General features: G+C 40.5%; 1 protein-coding gene and 1 pseudogene across 8 annotated transcripts in view; both read left to right on the top strand.

Annotated features, from left to right (window-relative positions):
* UQCC1 (ubiquinol-cytochrome c reductase complex assembly factor 1) overlaps positions 1-27,936 on the top strand; it is a 115,497-nt gene that overhangs the window by 19,891 nt on the left and 67,670 nt on the right. For 2 of the 8 annotated variants that reach the window (XM_054255066.2, XM_078371049.1), the window contains exons 3-6: positions 8,612-8,707; positions 10,724-10,831; positions 16,962-17,033; positions 22,193-22,265. In XM_054255066.2, the coding sequence (XP_054111041.2) occupies positions 8,612-8,707; positions 10,724-10,831; positions 16,962-17,033; positions 22,193-22,265 (349 nt within the window). The remainder of the gene's footprint in view (positions 1-8,611; positions 8,708-10,723; positions 10,832-16,961; positions 17,034-22,192; positions 22,266-27,936) is intronic. The other 6 variants (XM_002747246.5, XM_078371050.1, XM_002747247.6 and 3 more) reach the window with 4 other exon arrangements.
* LOC118154335 (small nucleolar RNA SNORA70) lies at positions 2,281-2,422 on the top strand (annotated as a pseudogene).

The raw sequence follows: 27,936 nt of genomic DNA on the forward strand, positions 1-27,936 counted from the left end.
CTGTAGTCCATGCTGGAGTCTAGTGGCACTATCTTGGCTCCCTGCAACCTCTGCCTCCTGGGTTCAAGTGATCCGCTCACCTGAGCCTCCCACGCAGCTGGGATTACCAGTGTGCGCCGCCACACCTGGCTGCTTTTATTTCTAGTAGAGATGGGTTTACCATTTGGTGAACAGGTCTCAAACTCCTGACCTCAAGTGATGCAGCCATTTTGACCTCCCAAAGTGCTGGGAATGTACACGTGAGCCACTGTGCCTGGCCACATTTTCTTATTCTTTTTATTCTTAACATTTAGATACTTTTGAAGAGTTGGTTATTTCTAGAATGTTTCTCAGTTTGAGTTTGTGTAATATTTTCTTTTTCCTTCCTTTTTTTTTTTTGAGACAGAGTTTCGATGTTGTTACCCAGACTGGAGTGCAATGGCACAATCTCGTCTCACCGCAACCTCTGCCTCCTGGGCTCAAGCAATTCTCCTGCCTCAGTCTCCTGAGTAGCTGGGACTACAGGCGCGCACCACCGTGCCCAGCTAATTTTTGTATTTTTTTTAGTAGAGACAGAGTTTCACCTTGTTGACCAGGATGGTTTCGATCTCTTGACCTCGTGAGCCACCGTGCCCGGCCTCTTTTTTTCTTTATTTTATTTTATTATTTATTTATTTTTTTTAGACAGAGTCTTACTCTGTCACCCATGCTAGAGTGCAGGGTGCGATCTCAGCTCACTGCAACCTCTGCCTCCTGTTCAAATGATTTTCTTTCATTGCCTCCCAAGCACTGGGAGTACAGACGCCTGTCACCACACCTAGCTAATTTTTGCTTTTTTTTTCTGAGACGGAATTCTCACTTTATCACCAGGCTGGAGCACAGTGGTACAATCTTGGCTCACTGCAACTTCACTTCCTGGGTTCAACTGATTACCTTGCCTCAGCCTCCCAAGTAGCTGGGACTACAGGTGCGTGCCACCATGCCTGGCTAATTTTTTGTCTTTTAGTAGAGATGGGGTTTCGCCGTGTTGGCCAGGATGGTCTCAATCTCCTGACCTCGTGATCTGTCTGCCTCGACCTCCCGAAGTGCTGGGATTATAGGCATGAGCCACCGTGCATTACAGGCATGAGCCATCACACCAGCCCTCCTACTTCATTTTTTATTTTTTTGGAGACTGGGTCTTGCTCTGTTGCCAAGACTGGAGTACGTGATGTGGTCATGGCCCACTGCAACCTTGACCTCCTAGGCTCAAGGGATCCTCCTGTGGGGGATCCCACAGAGTAGCTGGAACCACAAAGATCTAGCTACTCTGGATTTTTTTGTAGAGATGGGGGTCTCAGTATGTTGCTTAGGCTGGTCTCAAATTCTTGGCCTCAAACGATCCTCCCACCTTGGCCTCCAAAAGTGCTGAGATTACAGGCATGAGCCACTGTGCCTGGGCTATTTGTTCCTATTTTAGAATTAGGACAGAAAGGCTCAAAGAAGTAAAGTTCATTAAGGACTAGAATATGCACTCAAAGCTATCTTCTGTCCCCTATATCAAGCTTCCTTCAAAGGCCTGAGTAGAGTTCAACAATAGGCTCATGCACACTTGGTACCCAGATCTTGATTTCTAAATACTGCTCTCCAATAAAAGGAATCAGGGCCAGGCATAGTGGCTCACACCTGTAATCTCAACACTCTGGGAGGCCAAGGTGGGCAGATCACGAGGTCAAGAGATTGAGACCATCCTGGCCAACATGGTGAAACCCTGTCTCTACTAAAAATACAAAAATTAGCTGGGCATGGTGGTGAGTATCTGTAGTCCCAGGTAGTCAGGAGGCTGAGGCAGGAGAATCGCTTGAACCTGGGAGGCAGAGGTTGCAGTGAGCCAAGATCACGCCACAGCACTCCAGCCTGTTGAGAGAACAAGACTCTGTCTCAAAACAAAAACAAAAACAAAAAAAAAAAAACAAAATGTATATATAAAATAGAATACTATGCAGCCTTAAGAAAAGAAGGAAATCCTGTCATGTGCTACACCATAGATGAACCTTGAGGACATTATGCTAAGTGAAATAAGCATAAGCCAGTTATAAAAGAACAAAAATGTATGATTCCACTCACATGAAATATCCTAAAGTAGTCAGAATCATAGAAACAAGGCCGGGGGCAGTGGTTAACACCTGTAATCCCAGCACTCTGGTAGGCCGAGGTGGGCAGATCACTTAAGGTCAGGAGTTTGAGACCAGCTTGGCCAACATCGTGAAACCCCATCTCTACTAAAGAATTACAAAAAATTCTGCAGCCTGGCTTAAGATTCTGCAGTTGGCTTAACTTAAGCCGACTGGCTTCCTTTCCTCCTGGGGGCCCAGTGTGCAATGGCTGCAAACAGCAGCTTCCTTGGTAGTGTAATGCAGCCTGTTTCTTGCATGGGTTGCTCTAAGGGACCTTGGAGACAAGCCTTTCAGATGGATGTTCATGTCTCTGACCTTGTACTACCTCAGTGTAGGCTCTAAACAGGCATGCGAGGTGGCTTTGGAAGGCCCCAGGGCACTGTGGCCAAGTTATCATGTCCAACCGGGTACACCAAGCTGCAGAACAAGGAGCATGTGATTGAGGCCCTGCACAGGGCCAAGTTCAAGTTCCCTAGCCGCCAGAAGGTCCACATTTCAAAGAAATGGGGATTTACCAAGTTCAATGCCAATGAATTTGAAGACATGGTGGCTGAGAAGCAGCTCAACCCAGATGGCTGTGGGGTTAAGTACATCCCCATTCGTGGCCCTCTGGACAAGTGGCAGGCCCTGCATTCATGAGGGTTTCCACTGTGCCGCCCCGTCTTAATATTCACCAGTAAATTTACTTCCTGTCAAAAAAAAAAAAAAATACAAAAATTAGCTGGCGTTGTGGCACATGTCTGTAATCCCAGCTATTTGGGAGGCCGAGGCAGGAGACTTACTTGAACTCAGGAGGTGGAGGTTGCAGTGAGCCGAGGTCATGCCACTGCACTCCAGCCTGGGCAACAGTGATACTCCATCTCAAAAAAAATAGAGGAAAATATAGTATCTGTAAGATTGTTGTGAAATAACATAAGTAAAACACCAAGCATGTAGGTAGGTACTGGGCATATAGGAGATCTTCAGTAAGTTGCAATTGCTGTTTTTGTTGCTATTTATGTTTCTGTTACTTGGGGAAGTTTTTTCTCCTCGCTGTATGAAACAAAACTAAAAAAAAAAAAAAAAATGGTGTCCTAAAATTACCTTTACCAAGTAGCAACCTCTCCCTTGGTCTTAGTTTCCTCATCTGTGAAGTGAAAAGGTTGGACCAGAATATCTTTGCGATTTCTTCCAACTTAAGTGTTGTTATTCTGAGTTACTCTTTAGTTCTTCAGTTGCCTTTTCTCCAAGCTAAACAGCCTAAATTCCTTTTGACCTTTCCACTAGGACCTTTTATTCATCCCTTTGATCATTCCTGTGGTTCTTTTTTTGGACCTTCTCCAAAGTTGTCTTCTTTTAAAAAAAAAAAATCCACCTAGTTTTTATTGAGTAGTGAGTTCATGCCCAGAATGATGTTGAGCGTTGGGACAGAAAATGAAGGATGTAGAAGATGGGCTGTGCCCTGGTGGAGCTTACCGTTGCTAAAAGGAGCAGATGCACACACCTGTAGAATTCAAGAATTGCTTGAATTCCTCCCGGCACCCATTTTCTACTTCTCTGCCTCTGTCATTCTTTTTTATTTTTATTTTTATATTTTGAGACAGAGTCTTGCTCTGTCACCCAGGCTGGAGTGCGGTGGTGGGATCTAGGCTTACTGCAACCTCCACCTCCTGGGTTCAAGAGATTTCTCCTGCCTCAGCCTCCTGAATAGCTGGGATTACAGGCATACACCACCATGTCTGGCTAAGTTTTGTATTTTTAGTAGAGACGAGGTTTTAACCATGTTGGCCAGACTCGTCTTGAACTCCTGTCCTCAAGTGATCCACCTACCTCAGCCTACAAAATGTTGAAATTACAGGTGTGAGCCACTGTGCCCAGGCCATGTAGTTTTTATAGTAATAGTATATTCGTTCTCCTTGTTGCATAGTATTTTATTATGTGAATATACCACAGTTCCTTTATCTGTTATTCTGTTGATGAATATTTGGATTGTTTTTCCAGTTTGAGGCTTTTATGAGTAGTATTGCTATGAACATTCTTGTATGTGTTTTTTGGTAAGGATATGTACACATTTCTATTGAGATATGTAGTTAGAAATGGAATTGCTGAGTCTTATAGGATGTATACACATTCAGCTTTGGTAGATACTGCCAAATATTTTTCCAAAGTGGTTGTACCATTTTATACTACTATGAGCAGTGTGTTAGTTTTCATAGGTTTACATCCTTGCTAATACTGGGGTTGTGTTTATTTATTTGTGGTGAGTGACCTTTTCAGCATTTTTAGAATGTGACGTTCAGTTATTTTTCTTGTGTGGTAAATCTTCTTTCTCTTCTTCACAAGATTATGAGCTCCTTGAGAAAAGGGATTTTGTTTGTATCCCAAAACCTGGCACAAGGGCTGGCATATTGTGGGCATTAAGTAGAGGTTGGCTGAATGAAGCATATGTGTGTGGACAAGAACAGAAAGGAAATAATCAAAGAAAAATTGTACAGGTTAGGGTGCAGTGCACTGTACTTGATTTTGGTAATATACCTAATTATTATTATTTTTTTGAGACGGAGTTTCGCTCTTGTTACCCAAGCTGGAGTGCAATGGCGTGATCTTGGCTCACCGCAACCTCCCCTCCTGGGTTCAGGCAATTCTCCTGCCTCAGCCTCCTGAGTAGCTGGGATTATAGGCATGCACCACCATGCCCAGCTAATTTTTTGTATTTTGGGTAGAGACGGGGTTTCACCATGTTGACCAGGATGGTCTCGATCTCTTGACCTTGTGATCCACCCGCCTCAGCCTCCCAAAGTGCTGGGATTACAGGCGTGAGCCACCGCACTCGGCGAATATACCTAATTCTTAATCCTCGTGTATCATTTTGGTAGTGGTGATAGAAATAAGCAATAATTAAATATGTAATTATAAATTATAATGAATACTATGAAGTTAAGTGAACAGGCTACCTCTATGGTAGAGAATAATGGAACGATAACCTATTTTTAGAGAAAGCCTCTTTTTTAGAAAAAGTGACATTTGAGTATTTCAGAGTATTTTTTCTCTTTTACAAAAATTTATTTATTTTATTGAGGCAGGATCTTGCTCTTGCCCACGTGGGAGTGCAGTGGTGCAAACTTGGCTCACTGCAACCTCCGCCTTTTGGGCTCAAGCCATCCTGTGATTTCAGTCTCCTGAGTAGCTGGGATTTCTCAGGCACAGACCACCATGCCTGGCTAATTTTTGTTTAGTTTTTTGGGTAGAGATGGGGGTTTGCCATGTTGGCCAGGGTGGTCTGTAACTCCTGGGCTCAGGCAACCTACCTGCCTCAGCCTCCCAAAGTATTGGGATTGCAGGCATAAGCCACCATGCCCAGGCTATTGATATTTTTTAATATAAGCAAAGGAAAAATTGAGGTGTTTAAGGTGCGAGTGAATTTTCTGCGTGAAGTACAAGGGCAAGAATGGGTAGTATAAAAAAGTAAATGTGTGTGTTCATAAGTGTGTAGGTGTGGAGAAACTAGATGTTGTCCTTGATACTAGATACATAGGTACTTCAGTAGTTCAATATAGTGTGAAATGTTACAAACCACAGTGCTTCAAAAAAAAAAGAAGGAAAAAAATCTATAGTATGAAATGTTAGCTCACGAATAGTGGTAGGATAGAAATAGAGTAGATGGTAGGACAGCCACAGAAGGTTACTCGGAGCTGTGGGGAAAAAGAAGGATCTAATAGAACCTAATAGAAGAGGACCCAGCCCCTGGCCGGACGTGGTGGCTCACACCTGTAATCCCAGCACTTTGGGAGGCCAAGGCGGGTGGATCACAAGGTCAAGGGATCAAGACCATCCTGGTCAACATGGTGAAATCCTGTCTCTACTAAAAATACAAAAAATTAGCTGGGCATGGTGGTGTGTGCCTATAATCCCAGCTACTCAGGAGGCTGAGGCAGGAGAATTGCCTGAACCCGGGAGGCGGAGGTTGCGGTGAGCCGAGATTGCGCCGTTGCACTCCAGTCTGGGTAACGAGCGAAACTCTGTCTCAAAAAAAAAAAAAAAGAAGAGGACCTAGCCCAAAGCACAGCTTATGGAAACTGCTGTTGGTTGTGTTCTTTGAATCAGTTTAAGTGCTTTGTGTTTTAGATGGACCATTACATTGATGTATGTGATGTAATGGGGAGGTGTTCTGTGTTTAGTCTGTGTTTTACAAAGCCTTCTTGATACTTACGAATTAAAGCATAAGTGTCCTTGGGACTGACCAGAAGAATCCTGACTGATCCTTTAATATCCTTGTTTGGAAAGAAAAGTAAATAGTAACATTCCACAATTCAAAATTCTATTTTTTCTTCATTAGGGTTAAAGAAAAAAAATCATTTTCATTCCATGTGTTCCATTTCTTCTTGGAATAAACCAGAATTGAAGGGTCAGTCCTCTTCTTGCTCCTTTTCACCCCTTTTTATTGTAAAGGTAATATAGCATTACTGAGAGTTTGGAAACTAGATTCTTCTTTTTTCTCTTTTTTTGCCAGTTATTTTAGCTATAGATTCTTAAACTTACCCATAATTCTAACTTAAGAAAATAACTCTTTGATTTCTTATGTGTTCTTTCTAGACTTGCCCATATGTAGTCATGTTTTTACCTATAATTTTAGACATATTATAAGCATTTTTTCACGTTGTTAAAAATAATAATTTCTAGTGTAAACTGTGCACTCTGAGTGATGATGCTGTGTCAGTGTAGGTTCATTCTTTGTATCAAATGCGCCATCCTGGTGTGGGATGTTGATGGTGGGGGAGGCTGTGCTTGTGGGGGAAGGGGTAGTGGGAACTCTGCCCTTTCCAGGCAGTTTTGCTATGAGCCTAAAACTGCTGTAAAAAAAAGTAGTCTAGTGAAAAAAAATCTCAGCTAGGCACTGTGGCTCATGCCTCTAATTCCAGCATTTTGAGAGTTCAAGGCAGGAGGGTCACTTGAGCCCAGGAGTTTGAGGTCGGCCTGGGCAACATAGGGAGACACTGTCTCTACAAAAATACAAAAATCAGCAGGGTGTGATGACGGGTGCCTGTAGTCCCAGCAACTCAGGAGGCTGAGGCATGAGAATTGCTTGAGCCTGGGAGGTGGAGGTTGCAGTGAGCTGAGATTGTGCCACTGCACTCCAGCCTGGACAGTAGAGCCAGACCTTGTCTCAAAAACAAAAACAAAAACAAAAAACAAAACACCGACAACAAAAAAACAAACCTCAGTGGATACCTGATTTTTCCATTGAGTGACTATAATTAGCCATTTCCTTAATGGACTTTCCTCCAGTTTTCATTCTGTATAGTATCTGGCACATAATTATAAATAATGGCTATTTTATTGCCAAATTGCTTTGAAATGCAATGTGAACATAAAAAATGTGGTGACTGTGATCCAAACATAGTGTTGATGATGAAAGTGATGATGGAAACTTCTGCTATTTATTGAGTACCTATTTTGTGAAAGGCACTTTATATATCTTCTTTCATCCTTACTGCAGCTGAGGTTCAGTAAGTTTTCTATGGCCACTGAGCTTGTTGTAGGTGGCAGAAGGAGGTTTTAAACATAAAAGTGACTGGAGTATTTTTTTCCCCCATATACTGCACTGCCACCTATATTAAATAGATGCTTACTGCAATTCTGTTTCCTAGAATTGACTTAGGTGTAGTTCCATGTTTCCAGGGCTGAATTTTTTTTTCTTTGAGACTTGCTATGTTTCCCGGGCTGGAGCGCAGTGGCACGATAATCAGTTCACTGCAACCTCTACCTCCTCAAGCAATTCTCCTGCCTCAGTCTCCCGAGTAACTGGGATTACAGGTGTGTACCACCTGGCTAATATTTTGTATTTTTAGTAGAGATGGGGTTTCACCATGTTGGTGAGGCTGGTTTCAAACTCTTGACCTCAAGTGATCTACCCACCTTGGCCTCCCAAAATGCTGGGATTACAGGTGTGAGCCACCGTGCCTGGCCTTTGAATTTTTTTTTTCAGACAGGGTCTTGCTCTTGCTCTGTCACCCAGGCTGAAGTGCAGTGGCGTGATCATAGGTCCCTGCGGCCTCGATTTCCTGGGTCAAGTGATCCTCCCACCTCAGCCTCCTGAGCAACTAGGACTATAGACATGCACCGCCACACCCAGCCAATTAAAAAAAAATTTTTTTAAGAAGTGGAGTCTTGCTGTATTGCCCAGGGTGGTCTTAAACCCCTGGACTCAAGCAGTCGTCTCACCTTGACCTCCTAAAGTATTGTAAGTACAGGTGTGAGGTATTGTGCCTAGCCCAAATTATTTTATTTCTTCAAATATTCAGTAGTTATTTATTGGGCATCTACCATGTACTAGATACCCTTCTAGGTGCTGGTCTTGGATCTTCTTAGTGAGCTGATCACTGGGAACTGGGCTAAGTAAGGTTGGAAAGATCCAATAGTCTACTCTGAAAACAGCTTTGCTCAGATTAACCCTCCAAGTGCTCAGTGTCGCTTACATCTGTGTTTTTACCCTTTAGTGGCCCCAGATAAGCCAGTCCCAAGCATGTGGTGTATCTGAACAGTTTGCTGGAATAGACATACAGCTGAGTAGGAAGTATCACGACACACATAAGGTGAGAATTATCAGTGCATTTTATGTTTATAGAGTGCTTTCACACAGGATCTCAACAAAATTGTTAGCTAGGTGAGCTTTAGCGCGAGGCTCAGGGAGTAAAGTGACTTGCCCCAGGTCACAAGGATGATAAGTAAGTGGCAGACCAAAGGAATTTTGTTTTTTAGGAACAAGGTCTTGCTCTGTTACCCAGGCTAGAGTACAGTGGCACCATCATAACTCATTGTAGCCTCGAACTCCCAGGCTCAAGCTATCTTCCTGCCTCAGCCTCCTGAGTAGCTGAGACATGCACCACTGTGTCCTGCTAATTTTTAATTTTTTTTTTTTTTTGAGATGGAGTCTTGCTCTGTCTCCCAGGCTGGAGTGCAGTGGCATGATCTTGGCTCACTGCAACCTCCACTTCCTGGATTCAAGTGATTCTTCTGTCTCAGCCTCCTGAGTAGCTGGGACTATAGGTGTGCGCCACCACGCTCAGCTAATTTTTGTATTTTTTGTAGAGGGGGGGTTTCATCATATTGGCCTGGCTATTCTCAAACTTCTGACCTCATGATCCGCCCGCCTCGTCCTTCCAAAGGGCTGGGATTATAGGTGTGAGCCACTGCGCCCGGCCAATTTTTAAATTTTTGTAGAGACCAGGGTCTTGTTTTGTTGCCCAGGCTGGTCTCAAATTCATGGCTTCAAGTGATCCTCCTGTCTCAGCCTCCATAAGTACTGGAATTGTTTTTAAAATTTTCTTTTAGCAGATGAGGTCTTGGCCCTTTTGCCCTGGTGGAGTGCAGTGGCGCAATCATGGCTTACTACAGCCTTGAACTTCTGGGCTGAAGTGATCCTCCTACCTTGGCCTCCCAAAGTACTGGGATCACTGAGATCATCATAGGTGTGAGCCATGACGCCAGCCTGAATATTTGGACCTAAGCCTTCTGAGCCTCTGTCCTGTGTTTCTTCCATTGTCTTGCTTGGAAAACACTTAGGAGGAAAAAGTATGAATTTTTTACGTGTTAAAAATAAAGTGATATTTAAGTTTTGGAAAATTTTTTATTGGTTAGATAGCTTGCCTTTTTTGGAGAGGTTAACATTAGAGCAGACTTTCCTTGGAGGTTATTTGCAAATAAAGACTCTTATTTTCTATAGTCATTAATAAAATTTGTAATACTTTTACTAAAAAATGCAAGAGTTTAAAAATATTTATTCAGTGCTCGATTGCGGTTTTGAATGACTTTTGACTGCTTGTAGGCAATATTTTTTTTTTCCCTTTTCCGGTAACATCAATAAGCATAGAATATTTCACTTCTCAGAATTGTTCTTTGAGAGATGGGGGTCAAGATTTCCTTTTATTTATTTATTTTTACTTGTACATGTCAAGGAAAGGATTTCCTTTTAAAAATCTTCTTGCGGATAGAACTTTTATTCTAATACCTCAGAACTGTCATCTGCTAGATATAGGTTAATAGACATATAGTCAATGAGATAGGCATGTTTTGCTCTGAAATTTGGAAGATGTCTATTAGGTGCAGTTCCACATGTCTTTTTACTGGATGATAAGATGCCTAAAAAAAACAAAAAATTAAAAATTGTAGGTGAAAACAAAAATCTAAGCAATAAAAATACCCCTGGCCCAAGCATGGTGGCTCACACATGTAATCCCAGCATTTGAGGAGGCCGAAGCAGGAAGATGGCTTGAGGCCAGGAGTTTGAGACCAGCCTGAGCAACAGGCTGTGGATCCCCTCTCTCCACAGGACAACAGGCTGTGGCTCCCCACTCCACAGAAAATTTTAAAAATTGACTTGGCCTGATGGCATGCACCTGTAATCCTAGCTACTTGGGAGGCTGAGGCAGAAAGATCACGTGAGCCCAGAAGTTTGGGGCTATGAGTGTGCCATTGCACTCCAGCCTGGGTGGAAGGAGGAGACCGTGACTGTATTTTTAAAAAAGTGCTCTCAGACCTGATGAGGAACAAACCATTCTATTAAAATTGTTTTACAACTAATTTTAGTTTCTTTCTTTTTGGTTAATCAGCTTTCGACTACCAAAGATTCCCCACAGCCTGTTGAGGAGAAGGTTGGTGCTCTCACAAAGATAATAGAAGCCATGGGATTCACTGGACCTTTGAAATACAGTAAATGGGTAAAGTCCTTTAAGTTCTTCTCATTTTTCCTTTTGAGTGTTGTGCTTTCTGCTCCTCATAAATTTTTTAAAGCTTCTACTTTGCTTTCATGGAATTCATAGATTGTTTTGGATGTGAGGATGATCTGGCTGTGACATCTGTTATCCCATTGATTGCCAGGGTTGATCTGGCTGATCTGGCTGGGTAGGCAGGTGTCCCCTTCCTCCTGACCACTCCATGTGCAGCCCTTGTGAAGCTGTGTTCTTGGTTGAAGAGGATGATCTTCTCCAATAGAGGAGGACCATTCTTTGATCAAGGGTATATGAGTAGCTGCACTCTCCTGCCAGAACCTCCAAGTAAGCTCTCAAGGTCCATATGTTATTTTGAGAACTTCAGAGTGTCCCTGCCCACATGCCACAACCCCTTGCTGCTTCCAGTCTGATCTATACAACATGTGGGGCTGAACTAGTCCCTCCACCTGGTTCTTTAGAAGCATCTCATGGTAGCAGGCACAGCAACAAGACAGGGCTTTTCCAGGCCCTTGCTGCATAGTACGCCATGTAGATGACTTCTGATGAGTCAGGTGGGCCAAATGTTCTGATAGGCAACACCGTAAGGAAGCATTACTCTCTGATTAACCCATATTTTATAAGGACTTTTCACTAAAATTTTACTAATCAGCCTGTTTTTATTAACTAAGTAAGCCCATGATTTATTGTAATTCTTATTATGGAGGGATATTTGTTAAGCTGTGTCACTCCCAGTCAACTCTTGGCTTAGCACATTATTTGTTATGATAGTAGTGGCTGTAAATGAATGAATATCCTCTCTGCCTCAGATGTATTCTGCCCCTGAGCTTTTATACGAATACCTCTAACCAATAAAAAAGAAAAAACAAATAACAACAAAAAAGAATACCTCTAACCAATTATGGAAATCAAACATCAACGATTCAGTTCTTCTCAGCCCGCTTACCTCCCAGAACAGGTTGAGCATCATAAATGGGAAAATTTGAAATCCAAAATTTAAAGTGTTTGGAGTTTTTAAACATGATGCCCAATGCTCATTGAAGCATTTTAGATTTTTGAATTTGGGATGCTCAGCTGGTAAGCATAATGCAAAGATTCCAAAATCCCCCAAAATCCAAAATTCAAAACACTTCTTCTGGTTCCACACATTTCAGATGAGGAGTAGTCAACCTTTACTACCATTTCTTCCTATTGCTATGGCAGAATTGCCTTTTAACGCCTTTCATGGTTGCTAGAATGTTGGGTAAGCCCAATCAGTCGTAAGTCAAAGCAAGCCCACTCAAAGCAGTAGGGAAAATTTTTTCTAGAAAATATGAAAGCTTTACTCAAAACAACCAAGTAATGCCAGTTACACCATTTTAACAAGTCAGATTCAGATTAGAATTTCAATTTCATTATGGACTTCTACTTGTGGTTTCTTCTTATGGTGTCAGGTTCTCTTTCGAACAATTCTCACTACAGCAGATGTAAGCTTATCTCTATAATCACTATTTTACCTTAATTCTGAAGAGTCAGCAGTAATTCCACACACATTTTGTTTTTAAGGGGCTTTGAAAGAATATAGAAAGAACACAAATACTGATAATGATGTTCTTGAGACCCTAAGGTTATGAAGTGCCTTCTTAATTGTCAGTGAAATATTAGTTACGTTCTTTAAAATGGTATTTTTTTAGATCTTAATTTTTTGAGACTTGATAATTGTTGGTATATTTGGTAATGTTTTTAACCAAAATCTTTTCCCCTATTAAAAAAATGTTGTGCTTATGGCATTTGGATTTTCAAACTTAAAGGATGTGTTTTGTTTGAAAATTAGAAATTAAGAGGCAAGTCAGAGCAGAAAGGAAGAAAAGAGAAACATTTACAGTTTTATTCATTTCTTGGTGATGGGGTTCCATTTGCTTGCTACCATATGCTTTGTCTAGGCTGTTTATTTATGATTCTAGAGGGAAAATTGGCTACCATTTGGAGGATTACTAAATCATCAGGAAAATTCCTTCACTCTTTTAGCCTAAGTTAGCCTCTGATTTTTCTTTGTTCCCTTGTGACTTCAACTAAATCTCTAATGTTTGCATTTTAAAAAACCTTGTGATGTGGTAGTGTCTACTTTCTATAACTTCATTTTATTTTATATATATATGTATTTTTTTTTTTTTTTTTTTTTTTTTTGAGACAGAGCCTCACTCTGTCACCCAGGCTGGAGTGCAGTAGAGTGATCTCAACTCATTGTAACCTCTGCTTCCGGGTTCAAGCGATTCTCCTGCCTCAGCCTCTTAAGTAGTTGGGATTACAGGCACATGCCACCATACCTGGCTGACTTTTGTATTTTTAGTAGAGATGGGGTTTCACCATGTTGGCCAGGCTGGTCTCAAATTCCTGACTTCAAGTGATCCACCTGCCTAGGCCTCCCAAAATGCTTGGATTATAGGCGTGAACCACTGCGCCTGGCCTATAACCTTTATTTTAAAATTTGTTACATCAAAATATCAAAAGTATGACATTCTAGTGTAATTGAAATGCAAAAATGTCTGTATAACTTTTCATTTTGAAAAACTGAGAACCGTTTTCAGCAATGTTGACTCAAATCAATACACTTGCATTGGATTGCACTGGCAAATTGTTTTGCGTTTTCACGTGTATTTGATTAGGGAGCAAAATACCTGCATGTCTGTCCACATTAGCAGTAACTATCTTTTCTTTCTTTTTCTTTAATGTTTTCATGTATTATTCCTATGTTCTACAATCATATTTAGGATCTTAAATATAGCTTTTCCTTACTTATTTAAGTATCCTGGAGTCATCATTATTAAAAATTATCTTTATAAGCAATATCAGGTGAGATAAGGACAACATTTACCCAACTCAGCCACATACCTTAGAATAGGTTTCCATATTAGCATTAAGCCAAAAAATTATTCCTGTTCTGAAGGACACTGACAAACTGGGATATATTCAGAGGTAGACCGTGAGCCTTAGGAAAGCTTCAGAAACTGTTGAATAAAGAATTGTTGGAGGAAATAGGGATGCTTAGCCTGGAAAAGAGAAGACAGGCTGAGTCTTCTCAGGTATTTGAGGGGCAAATGTGAAAAAAAGAAGGTATTTCAGTGGGCAAAATAATGTTCAATGAATATTACATGAAGCATATTTTAAGTTTAGCAAAACAAGAATCTAGCAGGAATTGTCCTCTGGTGGGATAGGTAGCCTTACAAGGTCACTGGTCTTGTTTGTACAGAGGCCCAGATGGTTGATTGTGAATCAAGAATGCTGTAGACGGATTTCTAGTAGACAATACAAGTTTCAAATAACTAAAAAGACCTTTCTAACTCTTTTTTTTTTTTTGAGTCAGAGTCTCGCTCTGTCACCAGGCTGGAGTGTAATGGTGCAATCTTGGCTCACTGCAACTTCCGTCTCCTGGGTTCAAGCAGTTCTCCTGTCTCAGCCTCCTGAGTAGCTGGGATTACAGGCAGCCGCCACCATGCCCAGCTAATTTTTGTATTTTTAGTAGAGATGGGGTTTCACTGTATTGGTCAGGCTGGTCTTTGGCCAGGCTGCCCTTGAACTCCTGACCTCGTGATCTGCCCGTCTCGGCTTCCTAAAGTGCTGGGATTACAGGCATGAGCCACCGCACCTGGCTTCTTCTAACTCTTACAAACCTGTTAACGCGAGCCTTTTATTAGATTTGTTTTTCATCCTAAGATGTTAAAAAATGCATCAGTTCGTGGAAGAGCAGATTTTCATTTCCTAAAGCTGTTCAAGGTGCTTCTCTTTTACTCAGGTAGACTGTTGAAGTCTTCTAAAGTTAAAATGAAATAAATATGAAGTCATCCAAGGACCAGAACAACTTGTATTGGACTGGCTAGAAATTCAGTCCCCCTACCTCATTAACTTATATCAGTGTATGATTCTTGAAGAGGTTCTTTCTTCAAGTCATTGTTTCTAGTTCCTGTGTGATGGCCTTAAGGGACTTGCTTTAGACATTTGTCCAGGAAAATGGCTTACCCAAGTATAAAGCCTTGGCCTTGCAGCAGGAAAAGTGAAGAACTATCGGATGCTCCTGATTGCCATAGCATGAGCACTGACAAAATTCTCTGGTCCATCTGGTGAAGTCTTCATTATTTGTAATGAATGCATTTTCACAAATGTGTTTTTGGGGAAGCTTCCTTCTCAAGGAAAGACTTGGGGCTTGGACTTTGAAGGCAAGTCTGCCTTTCCTCAGGCAGGGTGATTAATTATGAACCCAGAGGACTTCATATATAGGAATCTGAAGGAGACTACAAGGTAAAAAAAGAAAAAAATCAAGAAATAAGTGATTAGAAATTTTAAAATTATATACTCATCTATAGCTGAACTGGGCCATAAGCTCTGTGAGAGCAGAGATTTTTGTCTATTTTGTCTACTGCTGTATTCTCAGCATCTAGATCAGTGCCAGGTACTGAGTTATATACTCAATGAATTATTGGATGAAGTGAGGAGCTAGGCCAGATGTACTGAACTCCCTGTCTTCAGGATAGGAGTAGGCCTATCAAGGCTTAATTATTAGGCTCATGATATTATTAGATTATAGTTAGTTTGGTAATGGCACGGACCAATGCTTTCCAAGATGTATGTGTTCTGTGGTCAAATACTTCCTAGAACTGCAAGAATTAACAAAATTAAACAGACTTCTTTTTCTTTTTCTTTTTGTCTGTTGATATGGTGAAACTGATTGATTTGCCAGTGTGGAATTATCTTTGCATTCCTGGGATAAATTTCACTTCTGATATCTTATTCTTTTAAAAATATTAATTTTAAAATATTTTGTTAAGGAATTTTGCATCTATATTCATGAAGGCTGTTGTTCTGTGGTTTTGTTTTCTCCTAATGACTTTGGTTTTGATATCAGGATAATGTTGGCCTCATCGAATGAGCTGGGAGATATCCTTTCCTCTTGTTTTCTGACAGAGTTTATGTAGATTTGGTAACATTTCTTTAGATGTTGGGTACAGTTCTCTAGTGATGTTATTTGGGTCTGCGGTTTGCATTGTGGGAAGGTTTTTAACCACAAATCCAATTTCTTTAATAGATATGACTATTCATGTTATTTATTTATTTATTTTAGTGAACTTTGATAGTTTGTATCATTCAAGGAATTTGTCCATTTCATCTAAGTAACCACATTCATTGGCCTAAAGTTGTTCATAGTATTTCCTTACTATCCTATTAATGTCTTTAGAATATATAGTGATATCTGCCCCCTGATTCCCGATACTGAAAATTTGTATCTTCTCCATTTTGGGCTTTTTTTTTCTTGATAACTCTTATAGGTTCTCTGTTTTCTTGATCTTGCTTTGTCGCCCAGGCTGGAGTGCAGTGGTACCATCTCAGCTCACTGCAACCTCCGCCTCCCAGGTTCAAGTGATTCTCCTGTCTCAGCCTCCTGAGTAGCTGGAATTAGAGAAGCCTACTGCCACACCTGGCTAATTTTTGTATTTTTTTAAAAAATAATATTCTTTAATAATGTGGATAGGGCAAAAATCATAGGAGTCATTCACAAATCCTGAAGACAGAATGACTCTGCTCTAATGATAAGAATCTTGGTAAGTTGAAGGGGTGAATGATAGAGTGTATTTTTAAAGGCAAGATATTGAAGCTTAGTGCTCCCCAAATATTTTATGGTATCAGTAAGTATTTCTGTCTGACATCTTAAATGACTCAAGGAAAGAGTATTTGCTTTTTTGGGTTACACAAAGGGCATTGAACAAGTTATGCCCACTGAATTCTCATACCAACCTCTGATATCTGTATTTCTACCTTAGTTTTGCAGAAAGGAAAACTGAGGCCTCACTTAACTTGCTAAATCACACAGCTAAGTGTTCAAGTCAGAGTCTGAACCCAGCTTCATTGGATTTCAAAGTCTGTGCACCTTCAGTTCTCTTATTTGGCTTCCATCTAAGGCCCAGCCCTACAGCCTTAGTCACTACCACTAGAAATTCAAGTTAATCTCCCCTGCAGAGAAGAAAGAACTGAAATGATTTCTGTAATGTCCAGGGCCACAGCAGGTCACCCAACTCTCTCATAAGCGTGGCTCACCTTGAGGTTCAAGAATCTAGTTGAATTAATTTTTTTTTTTTTTTATGAAAGAAAGAAAGAAAAAGAGAAAAGGGGGAGAGAGAACAGAAGTCTTGCTCTATTGCCCAGGCTGGAATGCAATCTACAAGTAGGTATTAAAAACCTCTTTTATGCCGATAATTGTGCTTAACAGCGGAGAAAGGAAGGAATAAGGAAAGAAAATAACAAACAGCCAACCAATATTTAATTTAAATCTGTGAAACGCTATGCAAATGCTGAAGAGTGATTTGCTTCCAGTTATTTTGTCACTTTCAAAATAGGTGTAATGTGATACTAAAAAAAATGTATGTTCTGTGGACCTGGGGTGAAGAATTCTATAAATATTCACTGAGTTTACTTGTTCCAGGTCTGAGTTCAAATCATAAATGTCCCTGTTAATTTTCTAACTCGTTGATCCATCAAATATTAACAATGTGGTGTCAAAGTCTCCCGCTATTTTTGTGTGATAGTCTAAGTCTCTTTATAAGTCATTGAAAACTTGTCTTATGTATCTGGGTGTTCTTATATTGGGTACATATATATTTATAATCAATCGTTGACTCCTATTGTTGCATTGATCCTTTTACCATTATGTAATGTCCTTCTTTGTTTCTTTTAGTCTTTGTTACTATTAAAGTCTATTTTGTCAGAGATGAAAGTTACAACTCCTGTTTTTTTTTTTTTTCTCTCCATTTGATTGGTGAGTCTTCCTCCAACCTTTTGTTTTGAGTCTTCGTGTGTCCTTGCTTATGAGATGGATCTGGATACAGAGTGCCGATGTGTTTTGACTTTTTATTCAGTTTTCGTGTCTGTGTCTTTGATTGGGGCATTTAATCCATTTAAATTTAGAATTAATATTGATATTTGTGACTTTAATATTATCATTTAATGCTAGCTGGGTGTTTTGTTCATTAGTTGATATAGATTCTTCGTTGTGGAGATACTCTTTGGTAAGTTTTTGGGATGACTGACACTGGTTTTTCCTTTCTGTGTATAGTGCTTCTTTCAGAAGCTCTTGTAAAGCAGGCCTGGTGGTGATGAAATCTCTGAGTGCTTGCTTATTTGTGAAAAATTTTATTTTTCCTTCATTTATAAAGCTTAGTCTGGCTGGATATGAGATTCTGGCTTGAAAATTCTTTTCTTTGAGGATATTGAATATTGACCCCCACTCTCTTCTAGTTTGTAGGGTTTCTGCTGAGAGATCTGCTGTGAGTCTGATAGGCTTCCCTTACCTGACCTTTCTCTCTAGCTGCCCTTAGAATTTTCTCCTTTATTTCAACCCTGGTGAATCTAACAATTATGTGTCTTGGGGTTGCTCTACTTGAGGAATATCTTTGTGGTGTTCTCTGTATTACCTGGAGTTGAATATTGTCCTGCCTTACTAGGTTTTCCTGAAAGTTTTCCTGAATCATATTCTGAAGAATATTTTCCAGCTTGGATTCATTCTCTTCATGACATTCAGGTACATCTATCAAACGTAAATTAGGTCTTTTCACATAGTCCCCATATTTCTTGGAGCCTTTGCTCATTCCTTTTTACTTTTTCTTCTCTAATTTGTCTTCTCATTTCATTAAGTTGGTCTTTGACCTCTGATATCCTTTCTTCTGCTTGATCAATTCGAATGTTAAAACCTGTGCATACTTCGTAGAGTTCTTGTATTGTATTCTTCAGTTCCATTAATTCACTTATATTCCTCTCTAATTGTCTATTCTCGTTACGTCAAACCTTTTTTCAAGGTTCTTAGTTTCTTTACATTGGGCCAGAACATGTTCTTTTAACTCACAGAAGTTTCTTATTATCCACCTTCTGAAGCCTAATTCTGTTATTGGAACGCACTCATTCTTCATCAGGCCTTGTTGCCTTGTTGATGAAGAACTGTGATCCTCCCATTTTGATTTTGAGTATTCTCAGCCTTTTTATGCTGGTTTCTTCCTGTAATTGTAAATTTATCCACCTGTTGTCTTTGTAATTATCGACTTATAAATAAATTAGGTCTCTGAGTGGACGTCCAACTTGTTCATTCCCAGTGTCGAAATCTGAGCAACCCACTGTGCCAGCTAAAACAGCAGCATCAAGATTCTTGGTGCTTTTCTGCCTGGGAGTCTCTGGTCTGGCTTCCCTCCTGAATCCCTTCTTCAATCAGCTGATTGGGTGACTCTGCCTTCGCGGAGCTCCAAATGTCGACCAGAAGGGGTCCCAGTCCCATTTACTCTGCACTGAGAACTGCCTAGCCGGGGTACTGGCAAAACCGCCATGCTGGCCACAAGAGTTGCGCTGGCGACCCATGGGGCTCCTCTGCTGGGAATCTCCTGGTCCATGAGCAACAAAAATTTGTCTGAAAGTGTGGCATCCTCTCGTTCTCTGCGTTTTCACTGGGAGCTACAAGCCTGAGCTGCTAGTGATAGGCCATCTTGGATCTCTCCTAATTTTTGTATTTTTAATAGAGACGGGGTTTCTATTAAACCATTCTCTGTTGTCCAGGCTGGTCTCGAACTCCTGACCTCTCTATATTGTCTATTCTCGTTAGCATTTTGTCAGATCTTTTTTCAAAGTTCTTAGTTTCTTTGCATTGGGTTAGAACAAGTTTTTTTTAACTCCCAGAAGTTTCTTATCATCCACCTTCCGAAGCCTACTTCTGTTCATGGAACACACTCGTTCTCCATCAGGCCTTGTTCCATTGCTGATGAGGAACTGTGATCCCCTGTAGAGGGAGAGGCATTCTGATTTTGGGTATTCTCAGCTTTTTTAGGCTGGTTTCTTCCCTTCGTTATAAATTTATCCATCTGTCGTCTTTGTAATTACTGACTTTCTAATTAGGTCTCTGAGTGGATGTCAAATTTGTTGATTCCCAGCGCCAGAATCTGAGCAGCCCACTGCGCCAGCTAAAACAGTGGCGTTAAGATTGATGGTGCTTTTCTGCCCGGGAATCTCCGGTCTGGCTTCCTTCTTGAGTCTGTCCTTCATTCAGCTGAATAGGCGACTCTGCCTTTGTGGAGCTCCAAACATCGGCCAAAAGGGGACGCAGTCCCGTTTACTCTGCACCAAGAACTACCGTGCCGGCCACAAGAGTTGCACTGGCGACCCATGGGGCTCCTCTGTTGGGAATCTCCTGGTCCGTGAGCAACAAAAATTTGTCTGAAAGTGGCGTCCTCTCGTTCTCCGCACTTTCACTGGGAGCTACAATCCCGAGCTGCTAGGGATCAGCCATCTTGGATCTCTCTTCTTGACCTCTGTTGATCCTCCTGCCTCAGCCTCCCAAAGTGTTGGGATTACAGGCGTGAGCCACTGTGCCCAGCCTAATTTTATTGATATTTTAAAAGAAACATCTGTGACTTTGATTTTTCCTTTTTTTTTCTTTTTGAGACAAGGTCTGGCTCTGTCACTCAGACTGGAGTACAGTGGTGTGATCTCAGCTTGCTGCAACTTCTGCCTTCTGGGCTCAGCCTCCCACCTCAGCCTCCTGAGTAGGTGGGACTACTGCATGCACCACCATGGCCAGTTAATTTCTGTATTTTTGGTAGAGACGGCAGTGTTTCACTGTGTCTCCCAGGATGGTCTCCAACTCCTGGGCTCAGGCAATCTGTCTGCCTCAGCCTGGTATTACAGACATGAGCCACCACACCTAACTGGCTTTGATTTTTTATATTTTATTTTTCTGTTTCAATTTTGTTGTTTTCTGTTCTTTATGATATCATTCTTTTTGCTTGATTTTAGGTTTAATTTGCTTTTTTTTTCCTTAGTGTTTTACCATGGGTTTTGTTTAAACGTGGGCTTCTAATGCTGATTTACTTCCTAGACAGGTATATCTGATTTGTTTGTCTATTTCTATATGTCGTATTTTTCCTAGTATAAGCTTTAGACTGGAAGCTCTTAAAAACATGACAGATCTCAAATTAGCAAATACAAAATCTTAATTACAATAAGAGATGCAGTCCTTTATAAATTTATTTATATTTTTTAAAAAGATGGGGTTTCACCATGTTGTTCAGGCAAGTCTTGAACTCCCAATCTCAGGTGATCCACCCGCCTTTGCCTCCAAAGTGCTTGGATTACAGGCGTGAGCCACTGTGCCTGGCCTCCTTTTTTAATTTGTTATGGGTATTTCTACCCATCAGAGATACTTGTTTTAACTCTAGAGAATATGGAAAAATATGAACATTATATAGTTTAGGGTATAATATGCCCTTGGTGACTGTAAACCTTAATATCATAGCTCTACTAAACTCTAGATTGGTTTTTCTTCAGTTGCTATGTCATTCTCAGCCTGTACACATTTGTTTTTAGTCTATGCATATTTGAGTTTGTAACTTTCCCTGCTGTTTTAAGGAAAAATAAGCTTCTAGAAGCCTTGTTGATGTGCTCATTTATTTAGTTATATCCTTAATGAAATATTTTGAAAGACCTTAAAATGCTTGTCCCTGTAGTGCTGAGTTGGTCTTTAGACCTATAAGTTAACTCTTAAATAATTTATTTTTAGATTTATTTTTATTAAGGCATAATTTATATACAGTATAATATACAAAATCTTAAGGTACAGATCAGTGAATAAATTAAAACCACCGCTCATATTAAAAGTGAGAGAGAATTCCTAGTGCTTTGGGAATAGTAAAAGGTTGATTCTTATATTGCATTTTATACTCGTTAGGAACTCTTATTTATAGACACAATGTTAATCAGCAAACTATAAAACTAAAGAAAATCTGAAAGAAAGATACCTCTCACTCCAGCTCCCAAAGATTTATAAAAAGGTAGTAATGCCTCTGAGGAAAGATTAAAGGCTTGAGAGTTTTGTTTGTTTGATTTTGGCCAGAAGAATGGGTCAATTTTTACTATCAAGGATTTCAGATTCTAAAGAGTTAACGTGGATAATGCTTAACAGTGATTTAGAGGCACAAATGTGGTGAAGTAGGTTGGAATTAAATGAGAGATCTTATTAGAATATTGGAAAAGCCTTTCTGACATTTTCATGCTGAAGTCCACAAATGTGGTGAAGTAGGTTGGAATTAAATGAGAAATTTCATTTAAATATTGGAAAAGCCTTTCTGACATTTTCATGCTGAAGTCCTAAAATGTGAAAATTGTGTGAAGTCTATATGAATGGCTAAGCTCTAAGAAAATTAAAAAATATTTATATTGGTTTCAATTACCTAGAGAGAGGTTTGGACCCTTCCTTCTGGCTGAAGCAATATGATTCTCTGACCCATGTCTAATGGCAATAGAACATCCACTTGGTCATGTCTTGAGTTTGGTTTTATTCTCTTTGTCTAGAAGATTAAGATTGCGGCGCTGCGCATGTATACTAGCTGTGTGGAGAAAACTGACTTCGAGGAATTCTTTCTAAGTAAGTTATTGTTTGATAGTACTGAAAAGGAGAACAAATCTACATTTCATTTTTATGGTTGTGTTTTAATAGGATCTTTCTTTTTTTCAGTACCTAAACAGTTTTTCCTGCACAAAGCATGTAATCCAAACGATTTTTCTCTTTAAAAAAATTTTTGTATTATATTTCTTTAGAGACAGAATCTTGCTGTGTTGCCCAGGTTGGCCTCAAACTCCTGGGCTCAAGCAATCCTCCCACCTCAGCCTCCTGAATAGTAGCTGGGACTACAGACACATAGCACTGTGCCCAGCTGTTTTTCTTTTTTAATAAACAAAAAGCAAAAGGATTCTATAAAACATTTTGGTTAGTTTGAAAAAAAAAAAGTACTTTGACATTATCTCCCTTGTCCACACATGCATCTTTTTACATAAGAGTATTCATAGTAAACATATTCTGTTTTACAGTCTGGATTTATTTTTTCTACTTTTGAGACAGAGTCTTGCTGTATTGCCCAGGCTGGAGTACAGTGGTGCTGTCTTGGCTCACTGTAACCTCCACCTCTCTACCTCCCAGGTTCCAGCGATTCTACTGCTTCAGCCTCCCTAATAGCTGGGATTAAAGGCATGTGCCACCACCACACTCAGCGAATTTTTGTATTTTTAGTTGAGATGGAGTTTTACCATGTTGGCTAGGGTGGTCTCAGACTCCTGACCTCACGTGATCTGATCTCTTTAGCCTCCCAAAGTGCTGGGATTATAGGCGGGAGCCACAGTGCCTGGCCCATTGATAAATTGCTTTCCAAAAGGGTTTTTGCTGGTTTAGACTGTCAGAAGCAGTTGATTGTTATCAACAGTATTAATTTTGATGCTGTAAACAGTTGTATTATTAACAAAGTTAATTTCTTTTTTTTTGAGACAGAGTTTTGCTCTTGTTACCCAGGCTGGAGTAGAATGGCGCGATCTCAGCTCACTGTAACCTCCGCCTCCTGGGTTCAGGCAATTCTCCGGCCTCAGCCTCCTGAGTAGCTGGGATTACAGGCATGCGCCACCATGCCCAGCTAATTTTTTTATATTTTTAGTAGAGATGGGGTCTCACCATGTTGATCAGGATGGTCTCGATCTCTTGACCTCGTGATCCACCCGCCTCGGCCTCCCAAAGTGCTGGGATTACAGGCTTGAGCCACCGGACCCGGCCATTCTCTTGTTTTTTGAGACTTGCTTTGAGTCTTGCTGTGTTGCTCAGATAGGAGTGCAGTGGCGCCATCTTGGTTCACTGCTACCTCCACCTCCCAGGTTCTAGTGATTCTTGTGCCTCAGCCTCCCGAGTAGCTGGAACTACAGGTGCATGCCACCATGCCCAGCTGATTTTTGTATTTCTTTAGTAGAGACAGGGTTTGGCTATGTTGGCCAGGCTGGTCTCAAACTCTTGGCCTCACGCGATCCACTGGCCTTGGCCTCCCAAAGTCATGGATTAGGGAGTGAGCCATGGTGCCTGGCCTATTTTGGTTTTTAAAAATCAAATAAATACAAGTCATTTTGTTTATTTTACTGTCTCAGCAGATTGATACCAGAAACTAAAATACCAGACTGAATTATAATTCCAATTTAGTGTCCACCTTTGATTTCTTCTTTATTCATAGCCTGGAAAGAATCTTGCTTCTTTGTTAGTCTTTTAACAGTTTCTCATTTTAGGGCAAATTAGTCCAAATGGAAAAAATATTTTTTCTCTACCTGATAAAGCTGTTAATATTAGAAACTGATTTTTCCTTTTTCTTTTTTTTAGAGACCATCTCGCTCTGTTGCTTAGGCTGGAGTGAGTGACTCCAGCCCTTTTTCTGCATCCTTTTACTCCTGGGCCCAAGCAATCCTCCCACCTCAGCCTCCTGAGTAGCTGTGACTACAAGGACATGCCATCATTGCCTGGGTGTTTTTTTGATTTTTATTTTTTGTAGAGGCAGGGTCTCACTATATTGCCTAGGCTGACCTTGAACTTCTGGTCCTGCCTCAGCTTCCCAAAGTGCAGGGATTACAGGCATGAACCATCATGCCTGGCCTGTTTTTTTTTCTTTAAGTGCCTTATTGAATTCATGTGTGAAGTATTTTTCATCATATCTTTTTAAAACCTCATCCTCAGGTCAGGGCCAGTGGCTCATGCCTGTAATCCCAGCACTTTGGGAGGCTAAGGTGGGTAGATTACTTGAAGTCAGGAGTTTGAGACCAGCCTGGCCAATGTGGTGAAATCCCCTCTCTACTAAAAAAAGAAAAAAATTAGCTGGGTGTAGTGGCGGGTACCTGTAATCCCAGCTACTTGGGAAGCCAAGACAGGAAAATCACTTGAACCCAGGAGGCAGAGGTTGCAGTGAACCAAGACTACACCACTGTACTTGAGCCTGGGTGAGAGCAAGATTCTGTCTCAAAAATAAAAACAAAAACGAAAACCCTCATCTTCAGATGTCTATTTAATATTTGATTCAATAAATAACTTAGAAGTTTCTTATAATTATTTTGAAAGGATGTTTACTAGATATCTTTGTCTTAGCCAGCTGTTCATTATTGAAAGTTCTTGAGTTAATATTGATGTTATAGTATTGAATAATAAGAGTTTTTATTTATTTAACATATCATGTTTCAATTCATAGCCTGTTGTAAACTACTTATAAAACTTAAGAAAAGTTTATAAAAACCGTAAGTGTTTTATACTATTAGCTCAGATCGTATGCTTTTACATTTGTCTCACTTAGGAGTTACAAAATTTTGTGGGCTAGAAAGGGCTTGTATTATTGTTTTTATTTTGTTTTCAGAAACAGTTGAGGCTTAAAGAGGCTAAGTGACTCACTCAGGGTTGCTTAGCCAAGCCTTGAACCTGTGTTGTCTGGTTTAAAATCCAGGGATTTTTCCACTATAACATATTGCCTGTTAAGGAGTATAATTACAAATTAGAAAATGTAGCCATTTTAATATTTTTTAGTATTTTGTTATACTTAAATGCAAACTACCTGTGTGAGATGTTCTATTAGTACTGGAAGCTGATGTTTTTACTAACTGTCGTGGTGTGTACCTGTTGGTGAGCCTTGTCCTGGCTTAGTCTTTGAAGTAGGTACCTAGGGAGGAAGTAAATTTTTCAGGATTACCACTCTTACTTGAGGTTTTCTGAGACTTGATTTGAGAATTTTCTTTTGAGACCTATAGCATGTTCATTTGTATTGTGTTCTATTGTGGCCCATCTTTGTCATTTGTGGGTAGATTATGTTTTCAAATCAAACCAAAGTAGTTCCAAACTGTGGCTAGTGAGTAAAAAGGGAGCAAATCTGGAGTATACCATCTGGAGGCAGGAAATTACAAATATCTTTAAAATAACTACACTGACTTTCCTGTGGCTTGGATTCTAAAGAGTAGGCCAGACAGGTTTGAAATCAGAGAAAGGGACTGGGTGCAGTGGCTCACACCTGTAATCCCAGCAATTTGGGAGGCCAAGGCAGGAGGATCTCTTGAGCCAAGGAGTTCAAGACCAGCCTGGGCAAAAACAAAAAAAACAAAAAAAAACAAACCAAAACGAAACAAAACAAAAAGCTGAAATGAAACCAGAGAGAGCAGTATATATATTGCTTCCCAAGATTGTACTTTTTAAAGTGGTCATTGCTTACTTGGACTTGTGGTATTTATTTTAGGGCTTAACTTTTGGAGTCCTGAGAATTCAGCTGCCTGCTGTTGTTTCTTAGATATTTTGAGTATGTCATTTGTCTGAGCATGTTGCACTGCTGAGTACGCAGCGGTTTGCTGACTGGTCTTTTAAAGGCGTTTTAATATGAAGAGCACTTTGGAGCAGAAGTGGTCAATCAGTAGAGCTCCTATTTAATTCCACAGTGTTGTTTGCAGACTGCTTTGTCTTTAACCCTTAAGAGATTGGAGGCCTCGGAGAAGAGTCTCCTTAATGAATACATTGAGTCTGTGGTTGAGGTTTATCACTTTACTGTTACAATCTGAAATAATTAGTGAGGTTATTCAAAGATAATTTCAGTTGTGCTACTTAAATAATTTACTGAAAACCAACAATAATGAATATTTATTGAGTATCTACTAACTTAATACTAACCATTTTGCTAAACATTTTACAGGCCTTATCTCATTCTCACAAAAATCTGACAAGGTCGGTTATCTTGTTTTTCTCATTTCTACCGAGAAGAAAATTGAGTAATTTTACCCAGTGTCACATTGTGAGTTAGAGCTAGAGTTGAGGTATGGAATCAGGCAGTCTGACCCCACGTTAAATGTACAGCTGTGTCATGCTGCCTCCCCCTAACAGTAATGAACTGTTTAATTATATCCAACATTATGTAAAGAAAGAAAGTGCCTAGCTTCACAAACTAAAGCACTGAATGTGCACTGGAGCAAGAGTGTGATCATGGCAAAATACTACAGCAGGTTTTACCTTTGAAGTGTTTAAACGCATTTCATTGAACTAAAGACTGCTGTATTTTCACAGTCAACATTCGTTGGTGTTACTTTTTAGGGTTTTACCCTGTGGGTTTCTGTTCTGACACCAGTGGGTATAGGGACTCAATCATATGCCAGCACTTTTCCCACCCTCAGCCCTGAGGTGACCCCAGAAGGGGAAATTGTGACCCAAGTCCAGCTGCTGGCCTGTCTGTCTGTCTGTGCTTTCCAGCCCAAGAACTGATTCCTTCTCTTAGAAAATTGGAAAGGCTCCTGGAGGCTGCTGAGAAGCTTTGATGTAGAGGTAGCAATTGAACAGATTGTCCTTTAGACGCAGCCAAATTTCATTTTCCAGATTGAAAGACAGACTTCCAAGAAAACTTTTCTTTTTAATGTTTTGTTCTAGCATCCAAGAAAGACCCAACTTCAGATCCGGGCTTCAGAGTTTCTCAGGGCTATTCTTGTCTAGGTGGAGGGTGGTTGGCCCATTCTCAGATGGCATGTGTCTTAATAGCTCTATGGCTGGCCAGGCCAGCCTTCAGCTCCCTCCTGCTGGGCCCTGAGAGGAAGTCCACTTGACAGCTGCTAGGCACCTCCCAGTAAGCTCACCAGAGTATTTTGGTGTCATTTGTGACAGACTTGGATTCAAACCCCAGCCCTGCCACTAGCTTGTTAATATTGTGGGCTGCCCACAAGTTTCTTAGTTTGAGTCTGTCTCCTCATCTCTAAAATGAGGATTGCAATGCTTCCCTCCAGTGTTAAAGTGAGGATTGAGTGAGATAATGTGTTGACTTGGCTTGCAGTAGACCTGGTATGCAGATGGACCCTTAGCGTGTTTCTGATAGTAGTGTTAGAGAGGCTGTTAGAGCAGGATTAAGAACACAGTGTTTGAAATCAAGTAGATCTGCATTTGATCTCAGGTGTCTCTTTTCATTGTTGTATGACCTTGAGCAGCAGTTGTCTTGGTCTCTCTGAGTCAGTTTTCTTACCTGTTAAGTGGGGATAATATCAATGCCCACCTCAGGGTTGTTGGGAGGATTCATTGAGCTTATGGATGTAAAGAACCCAGTAGAACGTCTGGCATATGGTAAGTCCGCAGTGAATTACAGCTCTTTATTATTGATGCCTTTAATGTACCTCACGGGGATCCAGGCCTGTGTTTTATCTCCTAGTGACCCCTCTTTGTTATCATTTAGTACACATGTACCTCGATGTTTGCTGAAAGGCAGAAGATAGCGCTTCTTTGTTGAGTCATTGCC

Source organism: Callithrix jacchus, chromosome 5 (assembly GCF_049354715.1).
Source record: "Callithrix jacchus isolate 240 chromosome 5, calJac240_pri, whole genome shotgun sequence".
In the NCBI taxonomy this organism is placed as follows: domain Eukaryota; kingdom Metazoa; phylum Chordata; class Mammalia; order Primates; family Cebidae; genus Callithrix; species Callithrix jacchus.